The following is a 27725-nucleotide window of genomic DNA, read 5'->3' on the forward strand; positions in this document are numbered from 1 at the left end:
AAGAAAAGTAATACATTACATGATGTCAACATAAGCGTCTTATCGTTATTCACAAGGTTACCTTGAGGGAGAAGAGGATAGCTAGCAAGGGTCTAGCCCAGTGCAGGGACATGCATGGTCTGGTGTTACTATTTTTAAGGTCTCTCCCCCAAATCTCTGCACCACCCCCATACCTTAGGCTCCATTTCCCAAAATCAGAGGTGCTCAGCTGCCTCGACTGCAGCCTCAGCCTCGCAGGGGCTTCCCACTCTGTGGCATGCACGCCCCACCCCGTGCCCCACCCCGTGCCCCACCTCGTGCCCCACCTCGTCAGCCTGCCCTGTGGCTGCAAGGGCATCGCCTCTTCAGGGAAGCCTCCTCTGATTGACATCCTCTCCCTCCCTCCTCACACCCTACTGCCCGTTAAGTGCCCCTTGTCCCCCCCCCCCCCGCCCCCAACACACAGACTGCAAGGTCTCCTCAGTCTTCAGAAGCCCAGGGGCCCTGGAACCTGGGGGCCCCCGGCCTGGAGGGCTGGCCTCATCAAGGAATGACTTCTGCCCACCAGGGGAATCAGTAGCAGGCCCTACCCTCCACCTAGAGAGACACCCACAAGTTTCAGTTTCCTGTAAATGTTCTCTTGATCCTCCCACATCCACAAGAATCTGAGTTTCGGTTTCTCCTAAGCTCTGCGAGGGAGGGAGGCGCGGGCTTTCCTGGAACTCCTGGTCCACCGCGTGCAGCCGGGTCGGAGGGACCAGAGCTCGCGCGGGAGGCTCAGGGTCCGGCAGGGAGAGCAGCCACCGAGGCAAGAACGGCGACAAGGACAGTGGGGAACGGGCGCGATGCCCAAGTGCTGAGGGGGCCTAGTCGAGGGCAGAGGACTGTGCCCCACTGGGCCTCAAGGATGGCGGGAGTGGCCAGCAGGGACCACGGGGACGGCTCCTGAACAGGCTGAGGGCAGAGGAGGGCCAGCTGGCTGGGGCTCTGGCCCTCCAGGATGGGCCCCGGGGCCGACCCTTGAACCCCAAGGCTGTGCAGCCCACGCTGGGAGGGAGAGGGTGGGCACTGGCGGGAACAGAGGGACAACTAGCCAGTGGTGCCGGGGAGGCCCCGGGGAGCCCGGGCCCGGAGGACCAGCCAAGAGCTGTTTTGCAAAGGGGAGATCCCGATTTCTGTGGGTTCCTTTTCTCACAAGCCTTTTCAGGAACTGAGATTCATTTCTTAGGGCTAAACAAGCAAAAGGCCCCTTCCCTGAGGTCCCTGGGGTTTGGGCCAGGCCTCCAGGCCCGTTCCGTCCCCTTCCCTCCCTTGTGCTAGTGGAGAAAGAGGGACGGGACTCTCCTGAAGGCGACTGGTAAGACCCCTCACCCCGGTCTCAGCAGGGCGTCTGCAGGACCAGTCCTGACACACCCACACCTTCTCTTTGGGCCAGCTTCTACCGTAAAGAGCAGCAGAAGAGCCTGCACCTGCCCCACGGTCTCTGAACCCCGTGGCAGGAAGGGGAACTGTGGGTGATGCACACACCCTCCTTTCTTGAGCCCCTGTCCTCGCCCAGGTGCCAGCAGGAGCATGGCCTCGGGGACCCCCACAACCCACCCCTGTGCCCCCACTTCTCTTCCATACACTGTAAACAGCACATTTATTGGTGGTTCGTAAACCTCTGGTAAAAAGCACAGAACAGCAGGGCCCTCCTACATGCTGCCCTGGGCCCCGGCCTGCCAGGCATGCAAGACAGAGCCGGGAGGTGAGGCAAGCCATCTTCAGGAGCAGGGCTGGACGCCGAGAAGGCCCCGCGCTTTTCCATCCGCACCGCCCACTGGCCTGGGCCTGAACCACTGCCATGAGGGCACATCCCTGCCCTGCGGTGACTCTCGGCGGTGGGCTGCCTTCCTTCGCCCCCATCACCTCTCTGATCCCCACTCTACAGCCGGGACCCGAGCCATACGCTTGGCTCCCTCACACTGGGACCAAATCAGGTGCAGTCGGGCTGGCCCTGTGGGCCCCGTCTCTCCAGTCAGGTAGCTGGAAGAGGGGAGCGGGCCCTGCTCTCTGATCAGCACTCTGTGGGCCCGCTCAGGGCTGGGTGTTCAGCCAGGGGCCGGGATGGGCAAAGGCTTGTCCAGAGAAGCACTCCAGGTGAGACGGCAAGGCGGCCTGACTCAGTCTCTCCCAGCCTCTTGTGTCTGCCAGCCTCCATTCGTTGGCTCCTGGCCGAGCCTGAAACTTCTCAAGGCTCAACAACCCGAGGTGTGGCACCAGCGCCTCCTCCTCCAAGACGTCCCCCCACCCCCGGCTTCACGCCAGAATCGGGGCTGGCCTATGGGCAGTCAGCCAAAGCTGCTACTTCAGGGCCCTGAGGACAGCCTCCAGCTTCATGGCCACGGCCAGGTCACCCTTCACCTTTAGGCGCCCACTCATGTAGGCCCCCAGGGGCCGCAGCTCCCTGCACAGAAGGGCCCGCAGGTCTGCCTCAGCCATCTCCACCACCACATCAGGGATGCCGTCGGGCACCCCGTGCCCTATGCTCCCGTGCCCTATGGGGGAAGAGAAAAACGGAGCATTAGCAGGGGGACAGCTACGCAGCAGGGGGGAAGACGGGGTTAGCATGGCCCGCTAAGGAGGAGTGGAAAGTAACAGCTAAGTGTCCAGGTTCCAATTCACTGAGTTCAAGTACTATTGGCTGTGTGACCACTCAGGGCCCCGGTTTTCAAACTGGTGAAACGGGGATGACAATCATCCCTGAATCAGAGAACCACGGTGAGGGGCAGGTGGGATCACGCACTGCCGTGCTCAGCACAGACCCTGGCCAGCAGAGCTGCACCGTGTGTGTGAAGCTCTCGCCCCAGGGGCCCTGCTCACCTGCTCCCCTGCTCACCGGGGCAGGGCAGGGAGACAACGGCTCGGCTCGTCACTTTCCACACATGGTGCAAGTTCACCCAAAACTCCTGGCAGGAGCAGGGGGCAATTTAAAATAGGACCACGGGGGTGGGTGCCGCTACGGGCCACCTGGCTGGGACGGCGAGGGCGGGGAAGGCAGGCGCACCTGTAGTGAGGTCGAGGAAGTAGACGCTCTGGGAGCCGCTGGGCAGGATGACATTGAACTGGTAGCAGGCCCCGACCTGGCTGACCAGGGCCTCTGATAGGAAGGGCTGCAGGGCAGTCAGCAGCCCCTCAGCCACAGGCTGCTTCGGACTGGGCCCAGCACCAACGTGAGGGGCAGGCGGCTCAGCTTCGCTCACCATCTCCAAGGTGTCTGCTGAGGGGTGGCCAACAGCCAGGGGGAAGGAAGCAGAGAGAAGATAGTCAGGGTGCTGCCGAGGTCAGGCTCCCTGTGACCTCTGCACTGTCTGTGGCTGCTCCCTCTTCTGCGCCAGTCTGGCCTGAGTTCCCCTTCCTCCTCTGCTAAGAGGCAGCCTTTCAGCTTTCTTTTTTTTTTTTTTTAAAAAAAGATTTATTTCTTTATTCATTCAGAGAGAGGGGAGAGGCAGAGACACAGGCAGAGGGAACAGCAGGCTCCATGCAAGAAGCCCGATGTGGGACTCGATCCTGGGTCTCCAGGATCACACCCCGGGCTGCAGGTGGCGCTAAACCGCTGTGCCACCAGGGCTGCCCGCCTTTCAGCTTTCAGCTTAACCCGCGCCCCCCACCCCCCCCACCCCGGACCCTGGGTGCCGTCCCTTCCCCCCACGGGGGCTCCCCAAGGCCTCTATACGCTCAGACACCTGGCCTTATTTCCCATGGGCCCTAGAGAGGGGTGGCCTGAGCGGCTGGGCAGGCGTCCCCATGCAGGAAAGTACTCCGCGCAGAGCCTGTGCGGACAACCAGCCCAGTGCCCTGGGGGGCACCTCTCCTTCTTCCCAGGACTCCTCACCTGGCCCGAGGGGTGAGGCGCCTCCAGCCACTGAGGGCAGGCCTCCTCCCAAGAAGTGGAGAGCCAGTTGCTGGAGGGTGCTGTCCAAGCTGGGCCCCGTTGGGCTGTCCTGGGGTGGCTGGAGCACAGCCTCCACTGCTAGTTCCACTCGGTCCACCTCCAGCCCCCAGGCTCTGGTCACGTCATTGATTTCCAGCTGGAAAACAGTGGTGGGGAGATGTGGAATTAAATCTGCAAGCCTTTGTGGGAGGACCTTCTTTGGTCTGGAGGCCCCACCGCCTCCCTCCCTCCCTCGGGGCCAAGCTCCCTCCTGGGGAATGCAGGCAGAGGGCAATTACAACCCAGCCGCTAGCAGCTGGTGGTGAGCAACTAGGACAGGGCCTGACCCCCTGGAGGTCCAGGGAGGGGGCGGTGACACCAGGAGGAAGGGAGCTGTCTGGTCCATGGGTAGAGCAGGAAGGAAGACTGAGCAGATGCTGTAATTTATAAGAAATGCGCACTGATCGTTTAAATGATACCTCCAAGTATGTCTTTGTTTCAAGACTCCCAGCCCTACAACCCTCGGAATTGCCGTGAGAAGAGAAATAAAGGGGTCTTTTGTTATGTTACAAAAGGTAATTTTTGGAGCCCACCCAAGGATGGGGGCTGGTTGCCAGGAGGACCAACTATGTGACTGGAGAGTTGGAATTTCCACTGGGACGGGACAGATGACCAATGACTTAGTTCTCAGTATGCAAAGAAGCCTCTAGAAAATTCCCAGAAGGACTGGGCTCCAGAGCTTCCAGGCTGGTGAATGCCAGAGAGGTGTGCCTGGGGAGGGCATGGAAGCTCCGCGCCTTTTCCCCAGACCTCACCCTGTGCCTCTCTTTGTCTGGCTGTTAATTCATATCTTTTATCATATCCTTTAATAAACTGGTAAACACAGTTCTGTGAGCCACTCTAGCAAAAGAACCCAGGGAGGTCGGTGGAACCCCCAAATCTGTAGCTGGTTGCCAGAAGCACAGTAACAGCCTGGGCTTGTGACTGGCGTCTTTAGTGGGGGCCAGGGGGCAGTCTTGTGGGACTTAACCCATGGGATCTGATGCTGTCTCTGGGGAGACAGTGTCAGAATGGAGCTGGATTCTTGGGACACCCTACAGGCATCTGAAGATTGGTGTTGTGGGTGTGCAAACTTCCCTTCCCCACATTGGAACCAGGTCCAGGAACTCCTTGAGAAGGGCTCTTCCAGACAATGGGAACAGCGTGTACAAGGGCAGGGACAGGATAACCTGGAATGTCTGGGGAAATGGGAGTAACCAGAGTCCCGTTTAGCTAGACCCTCGCAATGGGCCAGGAGACAGCTGGCTCAGAGGCGGGGGCTCGGCTCACTTGGATTTACCCTGACACACGGAGCCTTTGAGAGGAGTTTAGCAGGGAGGTGACCAGGACTTGCTCCTTAGAAAGAGCCTCCTGGCTGCTCCACGGACACTAGATTGAAGGGGGCGGAGGGTGGCAGCATGGAGACCACGTGGGCCATTGTTTCAAATTATGGGCAGAAATGATGGGGATCTGGTGTCGGGGAGTGGAGGGGGAGAGCTGCGAGGGCCTGGGGTGCAGACAGAGCCTGCAGCCTCACAGAAAGGGGAGGAGGGAGGGAGGCTCAACAGAGGCAGGAGCCATGCCCCCAGCCCAGAGCACCGCCCCTGCAGGGGGCAGACCTCCAGGGGTAGGCAGAAAGGGGAGTGAGGATGAGAGATGTCCGCCTGGCCTGGGGCTTCCAGGAGGCAGCTGGCTTTCTGGAGACTTCGCCTTAACCACAGGCACTGACCCTGTTCTCCCGGGCGCCAACTCCGTCTGGGCAACAGGCCCTCAATGACTAACGTCGTGGAGTGGGACCGACCTCCCCCAGACTGCCCCTCTCGGCCTTGTTGCACAACAGGCCTGGTGTTCTGGTTTCTTCCCCTGCCCGCCCCTGACAGCAACTAGGCTGAGATCAGCTTTCTCCTTCAAAAAGTACACTAAAATGCCATGTAGCTTCATAAATAAAAATTGTTATCAATTGTAGAAGACGGAGCACTGGTTTGATGGGGGGGGGGGGCAGAAGGCAGTTGATCTGGTGCTGGGCCCGCTCTGCCCTTGATTGGGGGGGGGGCACCAAATAAGCCCTTAGTTTCCTCCCTCCAAAATAAAACCAGAATACCAATCCTCCTGCAGCAAAACGTAAAGCAGATACACCTGGGCAGGGAAAGGACTCGTAAACTACGATGCTCTGCACGCTCTGCACGCAGGAGCTGCTCTCACCAGAACAGCAGCCGCTCCTCCTGGGGGGGGGGGGGGGGGGGGGCTTCCCTCCCTCCCGTGGCTGACTCACTGCCCCAGGGCCTGGGATCTCTGGAATCCTACCTGCCCCGCCCGTCCTGGAACCCTAGGCCCCCAGAAGGCAGAGCTAAGGGGAGTAAAAGGAAACCTCACCCAGCGCCACTGGGGCGGGGTGGCGGGGGGAGCCCAAGGTGAGCACAGGGAGCAGGGGACATGCATTTCCATCCTGTCCTGCCACAGAAGGGATGCAAGGGTAGTTCTGGTTCAGATCATTATTCAGGGGAAGAGGCAGGAAAAAGGTCCGAATGCCCTTGTGTCCCCTTGTTCTGTTCTGAACAAGGAACACAAAGCCCTCAAAACACAAATGCTGCCCTGTGGGGCATGGAATTCCCCAGGTGACTGTGCCCAGGCAGGCCCCTGCTCCTTTCACCCGCCCGCCCATCTGCTGGTCTGCCTGCCTGCGAGGCTGTGTCAATGGCAATGCTGGCAGAGCAGGGAAGGGTAAAGCCCCAGCAGTGAGGCAGGGCCCCGAGAATCTCAGTGGGGCCACTCCCCTCTCAGGGCGCCAGTGCCTCTCCAAAACCACTATGGTCTGTACTCATCTTCTGTTCCTCAGTCCTACCCAGACCACTGGCTCTTCAAAGGTTGGAACGCACGATAAACTGAGGCCCAGAGTGATCTGGCGCTCTGCTCAAAGAGCCTCGGCAGGCAGAGCCAGGCCCAGGTGCCCACCACTGACCTCTACCGTGCGAGGAGCTGCCTACCAGGAGCTGGTCGCTGATCTTGAGCTGCTCCGTCTGGATCTCCCGCAGAGGCCTCTTGAGCAGGGCCTTGGTCATGGCATTTTGGGCCGTCATACGCGTGGCCGTGTTCAGGTCCTTTACGGTCATCACGGACAGTACTGGGTCCCAGATGCGGAACTGGACATCGGCCCCCACGGACAACACGGCTCCATCCTTAGAAGTCAGCTTTGGGGTGGAGGGTTGGTGAGAGAGGAGATGGTCAAGGGGCTGGCGCTGCAGGGGGGTCAGGCCCTCTGAGACCACCCAGCTTGACCCACCCACTGGGTACCGATGTCCCCAAGTTCATGTCATTAGGTACACTGCATAAGGATGTCTCCCAGCCTCCATCCTCAACATTTTGGTTTCTTCCCCTACCCTGACCTTGATGGTTGCTCACACACCGAGGTACTGGCTCCCACAATCACTCTGCAAAAGCCCCCACCCCCTCTTTCTGGGAGAGCCGAGAAGCTCCTCACCTTGCAGGGAGGGACATTGAAAGCGCGTGTCCTTAAATCCACCCGCTGAAAGGAGTCAATGAAGGGCAAGAGCAGAACCATGCCAGGCCCTTGAGGGGTACGGATCCGGCCCAGTCGAAACACGATCATCCGCTCATAGGTAGGTACAATCTGTTCATGAGGGGGAGGGAAAGCGGTCAAAGTACCGGGCTGACAACAGCATCTGCCCAGGTCCCCCCACCGCCCCCCTCTGCCTTGGTCAGTGTCAGCTATCCTTAGATCTTTTTTATTACTATTTTTTTATTTAAAGATTTCATTTATTTATTCATGAGAGACACAGAGAGAGAGGCAGAGACACAGGCAGAGGGAGAAGCAGGCTCCCTGCAGAGAGCCCGATGTGGGACTTGATCCCGGGACTCTGGGATCACACCCGGAGCCACAGGCAGCCGCTCAACCGCAGAGCCACCCAGGTATCCCTTCTTAGATCTTTTTAGAAGAGAAAACCAAGGCTCTGAGAGGTTACGTGACTTGTTCAAAAATCACACAGCCCCCGAGTGAAACAGACAAGATTTGAAGGCAGTTCTGAATGACTCCAACCCCAAGCAAAGGGCTTTGCCAACTTTAGAAGTAAATATGTCCAAACTGAGAAATGAAGGCCCAGAGAAGCAAGGTGACTTGCCCAAGGTCACACAGCATTTGTTTCAGTGGCACTTCTAGGACTAGGGTTTAGCACCTTCTAAGAGACTTCCTTCCAGACCATACCAAACCCAAAGGCTTCCTGGAAGGGTTGGCTGTTGCCTAGGGCCACACAAAGGGCAAGGCCTGCCTGGGCTTCCCCCTTCACTGTGGCTTGCAGATGTGATCCTTAGGGAGAGCTCACCCTTTCCCCTCTTCACCAGCCCTTGTTAAAAACCAGGCCTCAATTCCTATTACTTATTACCCGCTGGGCCAAGCGGAGTATTTCTCATTTCAAATTTTAGCCTGACCCAAAGAAAGGAAAATATCTGTGTGCACCCTTTTTTTTTTTTTCTTTCTTGTGTGTGTGCACCCTTAAAGCCAGTGCCCAGACCCCAGGACCTGGGAGTTTGGGAAGGCTTCTGCACCACTCACTGGCTTCCAGTGTGACTTTGGGCAAGTCTGAGCCTGTTTTTCCTCATCTGAAAGATGTGAATGGATAATCCCGGACCAGCCCATTTCATTGGGATGCGATAATGTAATCCGTAGGGGAAGGGGACAGAGGATGGAGGGAAGATTGATCCAACAATGCCAAAGCTCTGAGCGTGGCCCGAAGCCCTGGAGTCTGACCCAGGCAGCCTTACCTTCAAGGCGAACCAGCCGGAAATGGGGAAGGTGAGCAGCAGCAGCAAGAGCCCCAGGAAGCTGATGAGGCCGTGGCAGAGGTAGGAGGGCCAGCTCTGGGGCGCATCTGGGGACGAGAGAGCAGAAAGAGGCAGTCAGGGAACACCGACGGGTTCTGGCAGCAGAGCCGTGGGCGGAGTGAAGCTGGTCGAGGGTACTTTCTGCCCACCTCCCTCTCTGGCGGCTCGTCCCTTCTCAGGGCCCTCAGTTGCCTCCCTAAGACTCTGGTCTTTAGCCAGGTGCGAGGTAAGGATGTTCCCTCCTCCCACTCGTCAAAACTAATCTGTCCCAAGTCCCACCTCCACAAGGCCGAGTCTCTGCTAAGCAACAGCTGTTAGACTTGAGAAGCCAATCCAAGTGATGCTCTCCTCACCGGGTACCTGGATCAATGCTCTTGGCTCACGCGGAGTGCTTCCCACACCTGGCATGGAGCCAGGAGCATCCAGGCATCTGTAAACACTGCACTGGGGGTGAACCGAATGCTCCTGAACCTTCCTCCTCTACCATCGGCCCCAAAAAGTGTGCTTTCAGGGCCACCTCTTGGAAATAATGCTTTAGCCTAAAGGGATAAAGCGTGAACGGCATGGCGAGGGCGAGGGCGAAGATGTTCTTCCCTAGTTCAAAACTCACCCCCCACCCCCGCCCTTTAATGCCCTAAGGACTACGGAATGCTTTACTTGAAAGGGAGGTGTGAACTAGGAAGACGAGAGGCCCGTGAGCCCGGCTCCTGCAGCACCAAGGGCTCAAGATGTAAGTGGAGCGGAGAAAGCCCCAGAACCTAGCATGGTGATCCTCTGCTCTCTTTGCTCTCGTTCCCCTTGCAAGCCTAGACAGGAAGCAACCCCGGAGGCTCTGCTCCGGGCTCCCAGGAACGCCGTGCCCTCTGCGGTCTCCAAGACCCCGGGGCACCTTCCTGCCCGGCTCTGACCCCCGTGGCCCCTGCAGGAAAGGAAGCCCGGGGAGGGGGCCGGCTGTCATCACAGGAGGGTCGGGAGGGACCAGGACCAAATCCTCCAACGACGGAGGCTCGTGGGGATCTTACCCCAGGGCCAGGGAATCCCTCAAGGCTCTGCAGCAGGAGATGACGGAAGCTCAACAAGAGGCAGCTGAGGGCCTGCCCGTACCCACCGGGAGACAGGCGGATGCCTGGGCCTGGGGCGTCTGGGGCGTCTGGGGCGTCTAGAAGCACCCCCAGGAGGAATGAAGACTGTGCCATTTCTCCGCAGCCAGGCGCCCTTAGCAGGCGGACCACCTCCTAGGCCTCCACCCTGGGCTCCTTTTGGCCGAAATGGGAATCTGAAGGGCGCCCGGGGTCAGGGAGGACCAGTCCAGGAGCTGCTGCCTCTGGTGGTTTCCGCTCAGATGGTGACCTCTGGGTCCTGAGATGTGGCCCCATCTGCTGGAGATTCTCTCCCTCCCTCTCTCTTTAAAATAAATCTGCAGGGGACCCCTGGGGGGCTCAGCGGCTGGGCGCCTGCCTTTGACCCAGGGCGTGACCCGGGGTCCCGGGGTCGAGCCCCGCCTCGGGCCCCCTGCACGGAGCCTGCTTCTCCTTCTCCCTCTGCCTCTCTCTCTCTCTCTCTCGGCCTCTCATGATTAAATACAATCTTTAAAAGAATAATAATAAACTAAATCTTCGAAATGGGGACTTGCGACCCCCCCCCCCCCCCCTCGGCCTCCTCCTCCCGGGCCCCGGCTCCGCGGCGCTGGGCGGCCACTCACCGGCCCCCGGCCCCGCGCCGCCCCGCTCCGGGGACAGGCAGCCCTTCTGCGAGCCCAGGAAGCCGAAGCTCGACTGCTGGAAACGGTCAAAGTCCCCCAGGGGTAGCGCCCGGTACCCCGACCTGCCGAGCATGGCTCCCGGCAGGTGCACCCGCGCCCCGCCCCCCCCCCCCGGCCGCCGCTTCCGGGGTCGCGGGCCACCGAGGCGGGAGGCGGCGGCTAGAGGGGCCGGCCCGCGCGGCACAGCGCCCCCTGCGGCTGGAGGACCGCGCCCGCCCGCCCGCGCCTCGGCGCCCCGCAGGCTGGCCAGGTGGGCGGGGGGGGGGGGGGGGGGGGAGCCCGCGAACCAGGTTCCCTCCGGAATCAAGCCTGCGGGGCGCTGCTGCTGCAAACCCCCATACTGCGGGGTTGGCGGGTTGGAGCGTCTTATCTAGAAGTAGGGCTTCTTCTAGGCACCGTCAGCAAATGATTCTTCCTTGTGGGCCCCCCCCCCAGCCCCCCAGCCTCCCAAGCAGGGTCTGGCATAGAATGGATCTCAATTACTTGTGGCTCAGCGGTTTGGCACCGCCATTGGCCCAGGGCGTGACCCTGGAGACCTGGGATCGAGTCCCTCGTGGGGCTCCCTGCATGGAGCCTGCTTCTCCCTCTGCCTGTGTCTCTGCCTCTCTCTCTATATATATATATGTGTGTGTGTGTGTCTCATAAATAAAATCTTAAAAAAAAAAAAAAAGATACTTGTCTGTTGAGTGAAGCCATAGCCAGCTCACTGTTGGCACAAAAAGAGGAATTTCGTCATCACAGACGTCCAGGAAACAGCACACCCCTTGACCCAGACACGTAATGTGACCTAGAGGTAGCTTTAGCTCGCCTCTCCATGACTTGGGAAAAATCTAAATGCAGATGGTAAATTCACTCTGAGCAGCATTGACTTTCAACATCGAGTTGGGGCAGGTGAGCCAAGAGGGGCGCCTAGCGTCTGCCTTCTGCTCAGGTCATGATCCCAGGGTCCTGGGATTGAGCCCCATGGGCTCCCTGCGCAGTGGAGGGTGTGCTTCACCATCTCCCCCTGCCTGCCGCTCTGCCGACTTGTGCTCTGTCAAATAAATAAATAAAATCTTAAAAAAAAAAAAAAAGTGAGCAAACAAATAATGAAGCTTTCCTTGTCTCAGCCACATGCCAATCCTGCCTCCTCAGACCCTCACACCCCCTGATGTGACCCTTCCAGGTCCCTTCTGCAGATGCTGCTCACCATCTTTGGCTTTTTCTAGTTTGATGGCCTGATTCTGAAGCCCTGAGGGTACTGATCAGGCTGGAGGGAAGGGTAGGGCCCCTGAGGCCTCACACGGTCCTGGGAAGTGGGGTCTCCCTGCCAATCCCTTTCCCCACATAGCCCAGAGGATAAACTTTACAAGAGCAAGGTCCCATCACCATCCCTAGTCCGCTCCAAGCTGGAACTGAGCACAGAATTGTACCCAGCGGGTAATACAGTGGTTGGGGTGGTTTGGTGTTTGAAGCCAGGGCCCTTCATCCAGTGAAGCTGCCCGAGGTTGTGCTTCCTACCCTCACCAGCTGGGAGCTGGCATGCTTCCCCTTTAGCCAAGAACTAACTTGCTCTCTCCTCGCTGTCTTCATACCTGCTCGTCGGCTCTCCCCTTCCACTCCCTGCCTGCGCTGCCTCAGACTCACCAACCTTTCCAACTCTCAACCAAGGCATCATCCTGTTCCCCTCAGCTCCACTCACTGTCCTCCTGGTGTCTCAGACTCAGATCCCTCCTCTGCATCCCACAGCCATTGTCCTAGACCAGGTCACCCATCCCAGGTTGCCAGAGTGACTGTCCCAACATGCGTGTTGGGTCATGTTTCTGGGTTCTAATCTCACGCTGTTGCCCACAGAACAAGTGCATCTCCTTAGCCCTGATCCTGCTCATGGGTCCCCTCTTAAATTTGAAAATAATGAAAACCGGTTTCTTTTTAAGATTTTATTTATTTATTCATGAGACATCACACACACACAGAGAGAGGGGCAGAGACACAACACAGGCAGAGGGAGAAGCAGGTTCCATGCAGGGAGCCCGATGTGGGACTCGATCTGGGGTCTCCAGGATCACACCCCGGGCTGAAGGCAGGCGCTAAACCGCTGAGCCACCCGGGCATCCCTGGAAACTGGTTTCTAAACAGACTCTCCTGTTTCAAACCTCCATGCCTTTGCTCGTGCTGTTGCAAGCGTTCCCCATCCCCAAGTTCCTGCACGTCCCAGCTGAGATCTCCTTTCCGGCCTGCCCCTCTGCAGCGTGCAAACCTGTTTGGGTGACTGCTCTCGCTTAGACCTGGGTTCTTCCAAAGCAGGCCCACCTGTGGCTCCTGTCTGTGCCCGGGGTCAAGCCAAGGGCGGCCCGGCCTCCCTCCCGCTAGGCCAGGCCGCGGCCGGGTTACCCCCAGGTCGGCTGAGCATCTTCTCTCCTCCCCTCCTCCCTCCGGCTCGGGGCGTGTCTCCAGACCCCCCCCCCCCCGCCCCTAGAACCGCCCCCCGGCTCTGTCTCACTTCCTCCGGGGAGGCGGGCCCTGAGTGGGGCCGTCCCTCCCACGGGCTCCGGCGACCGCGATCCGGTCCCTGCCTCTCGGTTTCGCTTCTCCTCCCCCCTCAGGCTCAAAACCCAGAAGCGAAACTGTGCTGGGATCCATGCAGCAGGAGCCCGCGCCCCCCCGCTCTCCGGCGCCCGGGCAGGACCCCGCACCGTCCGGGGCGCCCAGCATGCCTCCCCCGGAGCCCGCCTCCGAGGGCCACCAGCCCAGCCCCAGCCGCAGCCCCGCGGAGGTACCACTGGGCTTGGGGAGGTGGGGTGGAGGCTTGGTTGATGGCTTCGGGAAAGGGAGGGGACAGCGAGGCCAGGCACCTCCCCAGAGTGACCCAGAGAGAAAGCCAGACACTGGGCCCCGACCCTCGGGGCAGCTGAGAGTGGGAAAGGGTACCAGGGTGAGCTGGGGGGGCCTCGGGGCTGGCATGCCCCACGGACAGGGGGCAAGGTGCTGAGGGCCTGGACTCATCTGCCCACCCTGGCGACTTGCCCCCCTGAGCCTCAGATGAAGGTCCAGGGATTCGGGGGATGGCGGGGTAGCCCTGGGGAGCAGGCCGAGAGCCAGGGGCATGTCCCAAGTGTGGAAAACCAAAAGCCGAGTTCCCAGATCAGGAAGTGGGAACCTGGCCCAGACGAGAGAAGTGTCTTGGCTAAGGCCTCACAGCTCTTGGGGTGGCTTCTCCGCTAGGATACCTACCTCCAAGATCCTTCTGTTGGAACACCCTGTGTGCCCTCCACCCCCGCACCCCCACCCTGGGTCCACAAAGGGTGTATTGGGGCCTCTTCCGGAAGCTTGCCTGGGTCTGCTCCGGGTTTCCTGGGGCCTCTTCCCGGAAGCTTGCCTGGGTCTGCTCGGGACAAGCTCCCCAGCTGCCCTCCTGCCCCAGAGGAGCTACTTCACATCTCATGCAGTGTGTTTTCCCAGGCCCTTCATGAAAGCACCATCCTGCAGTAACTTCTATTCTGTGCATTATTACAACTAGGAATCGTACTACTTCCTTGTGAACATTCCTCGTGGGCCAGTACTTTATTAAGCACTTTTTCCCCCTTTTTTTTTCTAGAAAATATCCATAATATTAAAATTACCATGTTTTTAACATTTTTATTTCTTCTAAGTAATCTCTACGCCCAGCATGGGGCTTGAACTTAACAACCGCAGGATCCAGAGCCTCGTGCTGCGCTCACTGAGCCAGCCAGGTGCCCCAAAAACTTAACGGTTTTTAAGTGTACATTTCAGTGGCATTGAATATATTCACAATGTTGGGTAACCGTCAACCACCATCTATTTCCAGAATTTTTTTCATCACCCTCCACAGAAACTGTACTCCCTAAGCAGTAGCTCCTTATTTACCCGCTTCTCCCAGCTCCTGGTAACCTCCACTCTACTTTTCTGCTGCTGTGGATCTGCCGATGCTAGATATTTCATATAAGTGAGCCATCCAATTATTTGTCCCTTCGTGTTTGTCTTATTTTGCTTAGCCTAATGTTTTCAAGGTTCTCATAGCATGTATGAGAATTTACTTCCTTTTCATTTTATTTTATGTTATTTTTGGTAAAGATCTTATTTTTAAGTAACCTCTACACCCAGTGTGGGGCTTGAACTCACAAACCCAAGATCAAGAGTCACATTCTCCACCAACTGAGCCAGCCAGGCGCCCCTTCCTTCATTTTCTTTTTTAAAGATTTTATTTTATTTATATATTTTTTTAAAGATTTTTTTAAAGATTTTATTTATTTGAGAGAGGCAGAGACGCAGGCAGAGGGAGAAGCAGGCTCCTTGCAGGGAGCCCGATATGGGACTCGATCCAGGGACCCCAGGATCACGCCCTGGGCCAAAGGCAGATCTCAACTGCTGAGCCACCCAGACGTCCCTCTTCCTTCATTTTTAAAAACTGAATGATACTCCATTGCACGCGTAGACCGGTTTTGTTTATCTGTTCATTTGTTGATGGACACTTGGGTTATTTCTACCTTTTGGAGCCTGTGCATGATGGTGCTTTGGACATGGGTGTAAAGTATCTGTTCAGCTACTCGTCTTCAGTTATTTTGGGAAATCTATCTAGGAATGAAATTGCTGGGTTATATAGTACTCCTGTGTTTAACTTCTTCAGGAGCCACCAAACCATATATATTTTTAAAGATTTTATTTATTTATTCATGAGAGACACACACAGAGAGAGGCAGAGACATAGGCAGAGGGAGAAGCAGGCTCCATGCAGGGAGCCCAATACGGGACTCGATCCCAGGACCCCAGGATCACGCCCTGAGCCCCCAGGTGCCCCTCCACCAAACCATATTAAGCACTGTTTATGATTTACATGAGATACGCTTCACGTATCTCCTTTCTAGAGCGAGTCCCTTGAAGGTAGGGATTTATGCTCCCATCCTTGGGTGTCCGGGCCTCGTAGTGCCGTGCTCCCTGCAGAGGATCTGGGGGGGGGCTCCGGGATTTCAGGCCTCACCCCACCTCTCTGGTCCCCCAGCAAGCCCTGGAGGAGGAGTTCCAGTTCCTGTGCTGCCAGAGCTGCCAGGCCGAAGCCAAGTGCCCCAAGCTGCTGCCGTGTCTGCACACGCTCTGCTCGGGATGCCTGGAGGCATCGGGCCTGCGCTGCTCCATCTGCCAGGTGCCCGGGCCTCTAGGTGCTGGCTCGCCGGCCCTGGACAACGTCTTCTTCGAGAGCCTGCAGCGGCGCCTGTCGGTTTACAGGCAGATCGTGGACGCGCAAGCTGTTTGCACCCGATGCAAAGAACCTGCGGACTTCTGGTGTTTTGAGTGCGAGCAGCTCCTCTGTGCCAAGTGCTTCGAGGCACACCAGTGGTTCCTCAAGCACGAGGCTCGGCCCCTGGCAGAGCTCCGTAGCCAGTCGGTGTGTGAGTTCCTAGACAGCACTCGAAAGTCCAACAGCATCTTCTGCTCCAACCCCAACCACCGCACCCCTATGCTGACGAGGTGAGCCTGCTGGTCCTGGTGGGGTGGCACATCCCAGAGCCAGGTAGAAGGTGCAGGGAGCAGAGAGTCACATAACGGGCACCGGGGGATAAGGGGCTTCTGGGCCTTTGCAACTCAAAATGTGGTCCAGGGACCAGCAGCATCTGTGGCCATGACCGCAGTGTATATTATCCCATGCAAATGGATAATGATCGGTAACAGCCTCCCCCTGTAGTAGATAGTGCTGCAGAACCATCTTTACACGCTTACCCAATAATTTTTTCAGGGTATATTTTGGAAATGCCATTGCTAGGAGAAGGGGTATGAAAATTCGATACATGTTACCAAACTGCCCTTTAGAAAGTTTTACAGTGGGATTTTGTACGTCACCGTCCATGGAGTGTGGGTCATGGATAGATTCCAGAGGAGATGCAGGTAGTTTCTGTCTGAAAGTCAAAACCATAACACGATGCTGTCTCAGAATGTCTGTAGGAAAAAAATCCAATTGAATCCAGTTAAAATTATTTTTATTAAACAGCACGGGATTTTCATCCAATATTTTTCATAATACATGTGTATGGTTAAAAAAAATTATGAAATTTATAAAGGGGGCAAAGTCTCCACTCCACTCTGTCCCCATCTGCTTAATTCCTACTTCTCCCCCCCGCCCCACAGTTAACCAATGTTACCAGTTTGGAATGCCTCCAGAGTTTCTTTGTGAATTATCCACAGATAGGGGTAGATAGCCCTACAAATTCTAATTTTCCCCCTTTTAGCCAAAGAGGTAACATACCTACCTATGTGAACTATTCCTGCTCCCAATAGATTGCTTCTGTAAGATTCCTAGGTGTGCTCATTGGGGATCTGCATAGCAAAAGTATTCTTTGCCCATTGGGAACACACTCAGAACTGCATTCTTCCTAAACCTGAGTGTGGCTTGCTTCTGGCTTGGACTTCTACTACCAGAATTAGTTTCTGTTTCCAGCAGATTCCTCCAACAGAAGGACATTAGAATTCGGATTTCCTTGTTTGTTAAGATTCAGATTTAGTGGCTTTTTATAAATTTATTGCCTATTGTTATTTCTTCATTTGTGAATTGCCTATTTAGGTCCTTTGCCTGTTTGTTTTTTTCTTCAAGAAATTAGTTCCTAATTTTTTTTTTTTAAAGATTTCACTTATTTATTCTTGAGAGACACACACAGAGAGAGAAGCAGGCTCCATGCAATCCTTAATTTCAAGAGCCAGTGACGGTGCAAACGTTTTCTCCTGTTGACTTTTGCCATGTCATTTCCTACGTGGGATTGTGTTTTAAGTTTTTTGTTTTATAGAATCCAGTTCATCAGTCTTCCTGTATGGTGTCCTGCTTTGATCATACTGGGAAAGATTTTCTTCCCATGCCAACGTTAAAAATATTTTCTTATATCCTGTGTTAATAATCCCATGGTTTTATGTTTATAATTGAATCTTTAATTCATAAGGAATCAATTTTTCTGCATGGCATAAAGTAGGATTCCTCACTTTGCTTTTCTCTCCCAACTGGAATGTTGGTTCTCTCAACAACTTTTATTGAATAATCCACTCTTGCCTTCATCTCACATGCCCTATACTAAATGCTCAAGCAGTCATGGGTATGTTTGTAAAGATCTGTTCTGTGCTGATGATCTATTTCTCCGTTAATCCTTACTGTCCTAGGGAATCTAGTAGCTTCATGTTTGATAGGGCAAATTCCCATTCTTCTTCAGAAGCAATTTTACTTTTTTTTTTTTTAAGATTTTATTTATTTATTCATGAGAGACACACAGAGAGAGGCAGAGACACAGGCAGAGGGAGAAGCAGGGTCCATGCAGGGAGCCTGACACGGGACTTGATCCCAGGACTCCAGGATCACGCCCTGGGCCAAAGGCAGATGCTCAACTGCTGAGCCACCCAGGCGTCCCAAATTTTGCTTTTCTTATGTTTTTACAGTTGATGCCGTTTCAGAACTTATATATTCACTGGGATTTTGAATGAAATTGTATTAAATCTGGGGAGAGTTGGCCTCATCTCTGGTTATATCTTTCTTTATACTTTTATGGACATACCTCTTGAACTTTTAAGTTGTAGTTAAATTTATAATATTTGGGCAACCCAGGTGGCTCAGCGGTTTAGCGCCGCCTTCAGCCCAGGGTGTGATCCTAGAGACCTGGGATCGAGTCCCACATCAGGCTCCCTGCATGGAGTCTACTTCTCCCTCTGCCTGTGTCTCTGCCTCTCTCTTTCTGTCTCTCATGAATTAAAAAAAAAAAAAATATATATATATATATATATAATATTTAATGAGCCTGTGAATAAAATCTTTTCCATTATTATTTCTAGCTGGTGATCATTAACATCCTTTAATCCCCCTAATTTATGTATTATATTAGCCATTTGAACTCTTTTATTTTTGTAAGCTTTTCCAATTGATTCTTCTGAATTCCTAGGTAAACAATTCATGTCATCCACAAGTAATAAAAACTTTATTGTCTCCAAAATTTACATGTATTACCTCCTTGTAGCTTTGTTTTGTTGTTTCTCATAGCTAAAACCATCAGAGCAATATTGAATGGTGAAAGGAAGTGGTTAGAAAGGCAACTTTAAAAAAAAACTTAAAAAGAAACTTCATCTTATTCCTAGCTTTCATGAGAGAGTTTTTTTCTTATATATGATGCTATTTATTATTGCTTTCCTTAGGTAACTTTACAAAATCACATTTAGAAAGTTGCCTCCCACTTCTAGCTTACTAAGAGTTTTTTGTTTTACTATTTTGTTTTATTTTTAACTCAGGAATGGGTGTTCTTTGGGATTCTATGAAGGTGTCCTTATACCTTTCACTGTGGTGAATTATATAGCAATGTGTTTCTTTATGTTGAGCCTTTTTTTTTTTTTTAATTCCCAGGAGGAAAAATGCTATTTGGTCATGATACACTATTATTTTAATTCATAGCTGGATTTCATTCAATGCTATTTTACTTAGGCTATTATCTGTATTTACAAATGTGATCAATTTTTATGAGTATGTATGATTTCTTTCAAGGTTTTTGACCCATTTTATACTGATCTCCATCAGTGAATTTGTAAGCTTTTTTTTTTCAAAGATTTTAGTTATTTATTCATGAGAGACACACAGAGAGAGAGAGGCAGAGACACAGGCAGAGAGAGAAGCAGGCTCCCTGCAGGGAGCCTGGTGTGGGACGTGATCCTGGGATTTGCTTAGCACAATGCCTGGCACGTATTATGTACTAAGTCAATGTTAAAATCCTAGTCCTATAATTTCTCTGCTCTGCTCTAGAACAACTAAAGAACATACGTAGTTTGAGCTTATAGAAGTTTCTTGAAAAATTACCTGGAACTGGTGCTTTTTTTTTGAAGAGTAGATTTTCTTTTTTTTTTTAAGATTTTATTTATTTATTTATGAGAGACACACAGAGAGAGGCAGAGACAGAGGCTGAGGGAGAAGCAGGCTCCACACAGGAAGCCTGATGCAGGACTCGATCCCTGGACTCCAGGATCACACCCTGAGCTGAAGGCAGGCGCTCAACTGCTGAGCCATTCAGGAATCCCAAGAGTAGATTTTCTCCCTGGTATTGGTTTGTTAGGGATCTTGAGTCAGATTTTCTGGAAAATTTTCCAGTTTGTCCTGAGTTCTTTCATAATTTAAAAATCTCCTTTATACCTTTAATGCTCTCCCCTTTCTTCTTTCTTTTTTTAAAGATTTATTTATTTGTATTTGTATTTATGTGTATTCATAAGAGACACAGAGAGAGAGAGAGAGAGAGGCCGAGACACAGGCAGAGGGAGAAGCAGGCTCCCTGCGGGGAGCCCAATGCGGGACTCGATCCCAGGTCTCCAGGATCACGCCCTGGGCTGAAGGTGGCACTGAACCGCTAAGCCACCCGGGCTGCCCCCCCTTTCTTTTTTCTTTTTTCTTTTTTAAATATTTTATTTATTTATTTATGAGAGAGAGAGGACAGTGCGAAAGGACTGAGAGAGAGAGAAAGGCAGAGACACAGGCAGAGGGAGAAGCAGACTCCATGCTTGGAGCCCGATGTGGGACTCAATCCTGGGACTCCAGGATCACACCCTGGACCAAAGGCAGGCACCAAACCGCTGAGCCACCCAGGGATCCCCAGCCCCCTTTTCTTTTCTTTTCTTTTCTTTTTCTTTTTCTTTTTCTTTTTCTTTTTCTTTTTCTTTTTCTTTTTCTTTTTCTTTTTCTTTTCTTTTTTCTTTTTTCTTTTTTCTTTCTTTTCTTTTCTTTCTTTTCTTTTCTTAAGATTTTATTTATTTATTTATTCATGAGAGACCACTCCATCCATTCAGGCTGAGTTGATTTCAGACCCAGGTTGGGGAGCAGCACCAGAGGTGGCTTTGAACTTAGAACTCAGCCTGGCAGTGTCTGCCTTGGGGCTGATATCACCACCTCCACGGAGTACATTTTTTTCAGCTTAGTTCCTCCTATGTGTTAGGCCATCTGCTAGGGGACTAGAGTGTAAATACAGACAGATACAGTTGTGGTGCTCTGTGAGGTCATAGTGTGGTAGAAAAACCAGATCTACAACTAACCACCAAGGCTGTAAGGCCAACAGGAAACCTGCTCACCCTGAGGTTGAATAATTTCGCACTGTCCTCTATCTTACACTTTCCCTTGCTAGTTAGTATCCCTGCTTGGCACAGGGCTGCGTGTGTGCTCAGTCCGTTGTTAAGGGCAGAAAGGAGAGGAGCACAGGCACAAAAGTGAGTCATCTTAGAAAAGACATTGGCTGGGGAAGGTAGCCTCCAAGAGGGTGTCACGTTTAGCCTGATGTGTAAGAAAGAAGAAATGGTGTGGGGGCAGCAGGTACAAAGGCAGAGGCACTAGTGAGTCCGTTGCATTTCAGGAATTGCAAAGTAAAGGGTATGCCTGAAGGCAGGCGCTGGAAGGGGGAGCTGGAGTCAGACATGGGGGAGCCTGGTGATAGGACTCTAGCCTATCATTTCTGGAACATAGAATGTTCTCAGCTTGCTCCTTTTTCACTCAGTTTACTCTTGTTTTACCAGGGGAATGGCTTATAGAACGTACTCTGAAGGGGATCCTAGCGGGGGCTCTGTTCAAAACCACTGATGGGTGTTAAGGCAGAGGGTGGGAGGATTAGATTCTCTCTCTGCGCTGTGGTTCTGTAAAGCGGTACGTTTGGGAGATGGGAGGTGAGTGTTTGTTTCTTTGGCTGCATGCTTCTTTGCATTTCACCCCATTCCACAAAGAATTTGAAGAGATTGACCACCATAGTGTTGGGTTTATGTGTATCTAGCAAAGACTGAAACAAAGAATCAGCACCAGGGAAAAAGGAGCCCCATTAGGAGACTGAGGCCATGGTCCAGGTGGGGGTGAGGCCTACAAGAATGTGGAGATGGAAGGCTGGGGAAAATGCCCAAATCTCACACTCCCAGGGCCTACCTGACCTGGAGGGAGGTCCAGGTGGCTGCCAGCCTCTCCATTGTGTGTATTTGGGAGGGATGGGGAGTGTCTTCCACCCAAGAGTAATATAGGTCTAGGAGAGCACCCACATCTGGGTCTCAGATCCCAAAGCATGGCCAGATGGGGTGGGGGAATTAATCCAGGGCCATCAAAGCTTATAGCCAGAAAGTGTTTGGATTAGTTGAGTGGAAAAAACAAAAGACCTATTGATCCAGTTTGAAAGGTGTGATGAGATCATAAATTGGGGAGAGGGTTCCTGAGACTTGAAGTTTGGATAATTCACAACGGGTCAAGGAGAAGCAGGCTGGACAGCCCAGGGGAAAGATTCAGAGCAGAGGTGGCCAGCATGCAGTGGCAGAGCTGGTGGCAAGGAAGCGAAGGGCGTCTAGCTGAGAAGGATATGGAAAAGACATCCTGTCAGGGCCCTTGTAAGGTCAAGGCTTGGAGGAGGAAGGCCAGATACCTTAGGTGCCAACTCTGGGGAGCCCCCCTGACCTCCTGAACCAAGCAAGTGCCTCCTGAGAGTTTGCACCATAGCTGTGTAAGTTGCACCTTCCTGGGGATTGTACTGGGATTGAAAGCTGGCCCAGGAGCACCGCACGAACGGGGTGAAGGCTGCTCCCAGGAGTTCAGGCACAGTCAAATCACCCATTTTTTTTCCTATGAACTCACCCAGGGGACTTGTTTTCATAGCCAAGAGCAACTGCTTTTCCTTTCATGGTGGCAGGTGGGGTGGGGGGGTAGAGCTGGAAGGTAGATTTGGTTGAATGTGTGGATGAAGGGACATGGGAGCTATGCCTCAAAGAATCTTGTCTGTATAAGTTACAACTGAAACAAATGTGTAAATTAGTAACAAATGTTTAGTTAGAGGCATAAGCAAAAATGAATGAATGGCCGATGTGAGGAGTGAATAGGGTTGTGGCTGGCTTCTGACCCTACTTGATTAGATATTCAGATTGTGTCACCAGGACCTATTTTCCCCGTATTTCTTGTGATGTGGCTTTCCTCCAAGCTCTATTCACAGAAGGATTTCTCCCTGTTGCTTGCCAAATGATTACAGCAGCTCCAGAGGCCCTTGTTAGACCCCGTCATCCTCAAATCCAGTGGGAGAGAGTAAGAATCTCTTCCCAAATTCTAAGCCTAGTTTGAGTGTGTTTCTGATTGGATCAGATACCTGTCTGTGCAGGGGACAGGTTTGAAGCCAGCCTCAAGTGAAGCTCCCCAACCCCTTGGAACCTGGGCAGTCCCTTTCCAACAGGAAGCTTTCCCTCTTCCTATATAGGCAGAGAATGGGCTCTTCTGGTAGGAGGATCCCCCTTATTAATATAACAGTATTTTCCTTCTTTGAGCTCTTTTTCTTGGGTTGTTTCCTTAATTCTCACACCTTCTTGAAAGATGATTGAGGAGCAGAGGATTGTTCCCATTGTATAAGTGAGGCAAGAGGCCAGTGCATTAATGGGAGCTAACCCAAATAGAAGATCTTGTCTGAGCCAAGGCCCAAATGGGTGCAGGATTTCCTGACTGCAAAGCCTCTCCTGGCACTGCTGGCCTCTACATTCAGACAGTCCTCAATTAACAACCAGGCTGAATTGCAAAAAAGGGATTCTGCAAGTTGCTTGTTCAGAACTCAGTGTTTTCCCCCTCAGAAGTGGATTATTAAAAAGAAGCATGCTATTTAAGCAATAATAAATTTAATTTTCCTTGACTTTAACAGAAGAAAAAGATACTGAAGTAAGATTGGACTTACTAAACTTCAAAGAAATATTTCTTCATCTTAAAATGTTTTCTAAAATAGGGCACCTGGGTGGCTCAGTGGTTGAGTGTCTGCCTTTGGCTCGGGTTGTGATCCTGGGGTCCTGGGATCAAGTCCCATGTTGGGTTCCGCGCAGAAAGTCTGCCTCTCCCTCTGCCTACATCTCTGCCTCTTTGTCAGTGTTTCTCATGAATAAATAAATATATTCTTTAAAAAAAAAAGCTTCCTAAAATATTTAAGAGTAAGCAAAAAAAAAAAAAATTGCTAATACATTAAGAGGTTAGAGTCATTGTAGTTTGCTTTTAATGAAACAGTTCCATTTTTAGACAATTGTGATAGGGTCTCTGCTGGAAAAGAGCACCATGGCCCATTCTCATCTACCTATCTTAGTTCTATGTTAAGATGGCTCTCATGCATGACCCTGGGCCTTGTACTCTAGCATTCCTTCTTGCAAATTCTTTATTTTGATCCACCTCTTAATTGGATGGATGTTGTCAATAAGTTGTCTCAATTCCCAGGCTCTCTTGGCATTGAAAATGTCTATCAGTTGCTGTTGAATGATATCTTAGCTGGGTATAATGTACCTGGGTCATACTGTTGCCTGTAGAATTCTATAGACTTTGATACATTGTCTTTCAGCATCAAATGCTCATGAGGAGAGTCCTGAGGCCAAATGTATTTGCTTTTTCTGTCTTGAGACTTAAAGACATTTTCATTCTTGAAGTTTATTAATTTAACCAAAGTGTCTTCATGTTGAGCATTTTGTATCAGATTATTCTAGAACCTGGCAGGCTTCTTCAATCTAAAAATTCCTTTTATTTCAGAGTACCTGGGTGGCTCAGTTTGTTATACATTTGACTCTGTTTCAGTTTAGGTCATGACCTCAGTTTGGTGAGATTGAGCCCCATTTAGCACTCTGAATCAGCATGGAATCTACTTGGGGATTCTTTCTCACTCCCCCTCTGCTCCTCCCCTTGCTCATGCATTCTCTCTCTCCCTCTATGTCAAATAAATTAATAAATAAAATCTTAGAAAATAAAATAATAAAAATAAAAATTCTTATTACTTATTATTTACATTATTTCAGTGAAATTTTTTTCCTCTTCCTCTTTTTCCCTCTTCCTTTTCTTTTTTTTTTAAGATTTTATTTATTTATTCATGAGAGACAAAGAGAAAGAGAGAGAGGCAGAGACACAGGCAGAGGAAGAAGCAGGCTCCATGCATGGAGCTCAACGTGGAAATCCATCCCAGGTCCCCAGGATCACAACCTGGGCCAAAGGCGGCACTAAACCACTGAGCCACCCAGGCTTCCCCCCTTTCTTTTCCTTCTCATTTTCCTCTATCACTGTTAGTATTACAAGCTTTAATTTTTTGTTTCCAGGTTTTTCTAACTCATAATCTTAATAGTATTATTTCAGTTGGGGGCAACTGATTTATTTGATGACCGTTGAATGAGTAATGAAGTTCAGAACCACAGTATACATTGAGTTACATAAAATCATTTTATACACATTGTGATAAACGTACTTGAGACTATCAGAATTGTTTGTCACATATAAGGAGTTACTGCCAGTTTTCTACTTTACGAGATTCTATTAACATTTAATGATTAACCTTAGCTGTTGAATTTTGTAACAAATTCCTGCTTTGGCATCTTTTACAGTTTGTATTTGTTCTGCCAAAGCTGAAATTTGGAGAAGTATTTCAAGATTAGTATGGCTAAGTAGAAGAGCTGCCTCTTTATACCATATGTCACATAATTAATACAGTGTTAAGTTATTGTTAACCTAATCATCAAATAACGTTTTCTCATTCATGGCTTTAATTGATTGTTTTAGCTATTTCTGTCTCTTTTGCCATCTCCTTTACTGAAATTAGATCGATTTAAAGATATATTTATTTATTTTAGAGAGAGAGAGAGACAGCAGGAGAGAGCATGTGCACATGGAGGGGGAGGGAGAGAGAAGAAGACTCCCTGCTGAGTGTGGAGCCCAATGGCAGGGCTCGATCTTGCTACCCTGAGACCATGGCCTGAGCCAAAACCAAGATTAGATGCCCAACCGACAGAGCCCCACAGGCACCCCAAATTAGATTAGACTTTTTTTTTTTTTTTTAAGATTTTACTTATTTATTCATGAGAGACAGAGAGAGAGAGAGAGAGAGAAAGAGGCAGAGACACAGGCAGAGGGAGAAGCAGGCTCCATGCAGGGAGCCTGATATGGGACTCAATCCAGGAACTTCGAGATTTCATTCTGAGCTGAAGGCAGATGCTCAACTGCTGAGCCACCCAGGTGTCCCTAGATTGGACTTAAATAATTTGACAATCACTATACTTACCTATGTGATAAACCTTGTCCTGGTGTCTTGCAACATTTCCTGGCACCTAAGTTCCTATTTTATCAATGTACACTGGTATTCAATACTGTATAACTGTAGTGCATTTTTATAAAACTCAGTGAATTCCCCTAAGTTATCTATCATTGTTCCAAAAATTGACTCTCTTATTAACATATGACTTATGTGATGATTTAAAAATTGTCTTGCAGTTGATGCCTTTTCAACTGTACTTCTGAGGGGCATCGTTGTAGTCATCTCAGCGCATGATGGTCATTGCATTTTAGAAATATCATGTTGGTGGCCACTGGGAAGGGTTGATTGGAGAGACCAGAGGCAGGGAGGTCTTAGGGGACAGCACCAAAGGAGATAAGTCATTACTGAGGCAAGAACAAAGGTTATTGCAATGGGAACTGATGAGACAAATATAAGAACCAGGATTCCACCTTGAGCACTTTTACATCCTAGCACCACACCTGCACATAGTTGGTACTTCATAAATCTTTTTTGGGTAAATGAAAGGAATCAACAAGAATTAAAGAGGAGTTGTTGAAGTGGTGGTGGGGGGTGTATCTGGCATTCCCCTTGGTCTCTGGCTTGCCTGGCCTTTCAATGGTAGTGCCATTAACTGCCATATATAGGGCAGTGGTGTGGCTGAGAGAACACTGTCCACCAGGGGTATGGTCCTCTGACTTGGGAGCAGGGACTGTAGAGAAAAGAGTGGGGAGGGAAAGCACAAACTTCCTCTTTGTCATTCTTGGGTGTGGGGTCGGCATAAGATGGCCATGTGAGACAGACAAGGCTTTCTCCTCTCACTTTTCCTTGCTGCTTCTTTTCTAGTATCTTCCTCCCTGAGCCCTCGGGTTCCCCCACCTTTGTCACCACCTTCTCAACCAAAGAATGGGTGGAAGAGGGGAGGTCAACTGGAATAGTGCTTTTACTCTCAGTGTCCCAGCCTCTGTACTTACCCAGCTCCACTCCTGGCTTCAGAAATCTCTCCTCAACTCTGTCCCCTCCGCAGACTTCAGGAAACCAGTCCTGATTAAATGCATTCATACTCCTGTGGAAATGACTGACGGATCCCTTTTACTTGCCCTATAGTTAATAATTTGAGTTTCCAAGGGAGGCTGCTCCTTCTTCTGCTCCGCCAAAGTGAAAGCTCCCTAACATTCTTGTGGAGGTGAAGGTGCTAGAGGAGAGAGTTTTGCAGTTGCCATTCAGGCAAGCCGGGCCCTGCCCCGGAGTCCTGCTCTAGGACCAGCTCTCCTGCGCAGGTCCCACTTTCATAGGATTTTCGCTTCCTGCATTTCCAAGCTACCCTGTTCCCTAGAACAGCGGAAGTGGTAGGTATGCCGTCCTGGTCCCAGCAGGAGATGTGGCCTGGCTGCAGTAGGAAGGAGGGCAGCCTGGAGACCATGCTCAATGTGATGTTTCCTACTGTTTGAGATTGAGGGCTTTGCCCACCCCAAGGAGGGCTTGCCCTGCCATATGTACATGTGTAGTTAATGCCTCCCCTTACATGGTTCCAGAATGTCCACTGTGGAGCTGGCTCTGTGCAGCTGACTTCACATAGACCAGCCCCCCTTTGTCCTTGCAACGGTCTATGAGAGGCATCGTTATTTATCCCCATTTTATAGACAGGGAAGTAAAGACTCTAAGAAAGTCATTTGCTCAAGTCCTTTTTTTTTTTTTTTTTTAAGATTTTATTTATTTATTCATGATAGACAGAGAGAGAGAGAGAGGCAGAGACCCAGGCAGAGGGAGAAGCAGGCTCCATGCAGGGAGCCCGATGTGGGACTTGATCCCTGGTCTCTAGGATCACGCACTGGGCCAAAGGCAGGCGCTAAACCGCTGTGCCACCCAGAGATCCCTGCTCAAGTCCTTGTAGCTAGAAATGAAAAGGGACCAGATTCAGGCCCAAAGCTGTCCTCTACCCTTCCTGCTGTCACGTAGCCTCTGGCAGAGCAATGTAGACATAGACAGCTTTCGGATGGGGACACCGAGACCCCAGGAGACCTGTTGAGGCTTTCATTTCATTTCATTTCATTTCATTTCATTTCATTTCATTTCATTTCATTATTTTTGAGTTTCCAAGTGTACTGGTCCAGGAGGGGAGCAGTTAGGAGAGGAGGAGCGAAGAATATTGTGTCCATCGGGTCCCCGCTGGCCGAGTGGGGGGGCCCAGTCA

The 27725-nt window shown here is 51.6% G+C and overlaps 2 protein-coding genes across 20 annotated transcripts in view; one reads left to right on the top strand and one right to left on the bottom strand.

Annotated features, from left to right (window-relative positions):
• Window positions 1-1602: 1602 nt before the first annotated feature.
• Window positions 1603-12948, bottom strand: STOML1 (stomatin like 1). Of its 7 annotated transcripts, none has more exons than XM_072809578.1 (8): window positions 10470-10632; window positions 8708-8814; window positions 7410-7559; window positions 6916-7119; window positions 3854-4049; window positions 3026-3238; window positions 2842-2927; window positions 1603-2516 (listed from the first exon to the last, which is right to left on the bottom strand). In XM_072809578.1, exons 1-7 carry the CDS (start codon window positions 10600-10602, stop codon window positions 2854-2856), a joined length of 1077 nt encoding a protein of 358 aa, XP_072665679.1. In that variant the 5' UTR covers window positions 10603-10632; the 3' UTR covers window positions 1603-2516; window positions 2842-2853. The 7 variants fall into 7 exon arrangements, with proteins under 7 accessions (XP_072665679.1, XP_072665680.1, XP_072665681.1 ...); XM_072809579.1 differs by lacking the exon at window positions 2842-2927 and adding an exon at window positions 9047-9206 and having other exon boundaries at window positions 10470-10600; XM_072809580.1 differs by lacking the exons at window positions 2842-2927; window positions 10470-10632 and adding an exon at window positions 12822-12948.
• A 77-nt stretch (window positions 12949-13025) lies between these two features.
• Window positions 13026-27725, top strand: part of PML (PML nuclear body scaffold) — a 45773-nt gene continuing 31073 nt past the window's right edge. For all 13 annotated transcript variants that reach the window (XR_012022934.1, XM_072809563.1, XM_072809564.1 and 10 more), the window contains exons 1-2: window positions 13026-13284; window positions 15529-15995. Coding sequence is in view for 12 of the 13 variants with exons in the window: in XM_072809563.1 (XP_072665664.1) it covers window positions 13150-13284; window positions 15529-15995 (602 nt within the window). In the remaining variant the exon portion in view is untranslated. The remainder of the gene's footprint in view (window positions 13285-15528; window positions 15996-27725) is intronic.

This window comes from Canis lupus, chromosome 32 (genome assembly GCF_048164855.1).
Source record: "Canis lupus baileyi chromosome 32, mCanLup2.hap1, whole genome shotgun sequence".
NCBI lineage: Eukaryota > Metazoa > Chordata > Mammalia > Carnivora > Canidae > Canis > Canis lupus.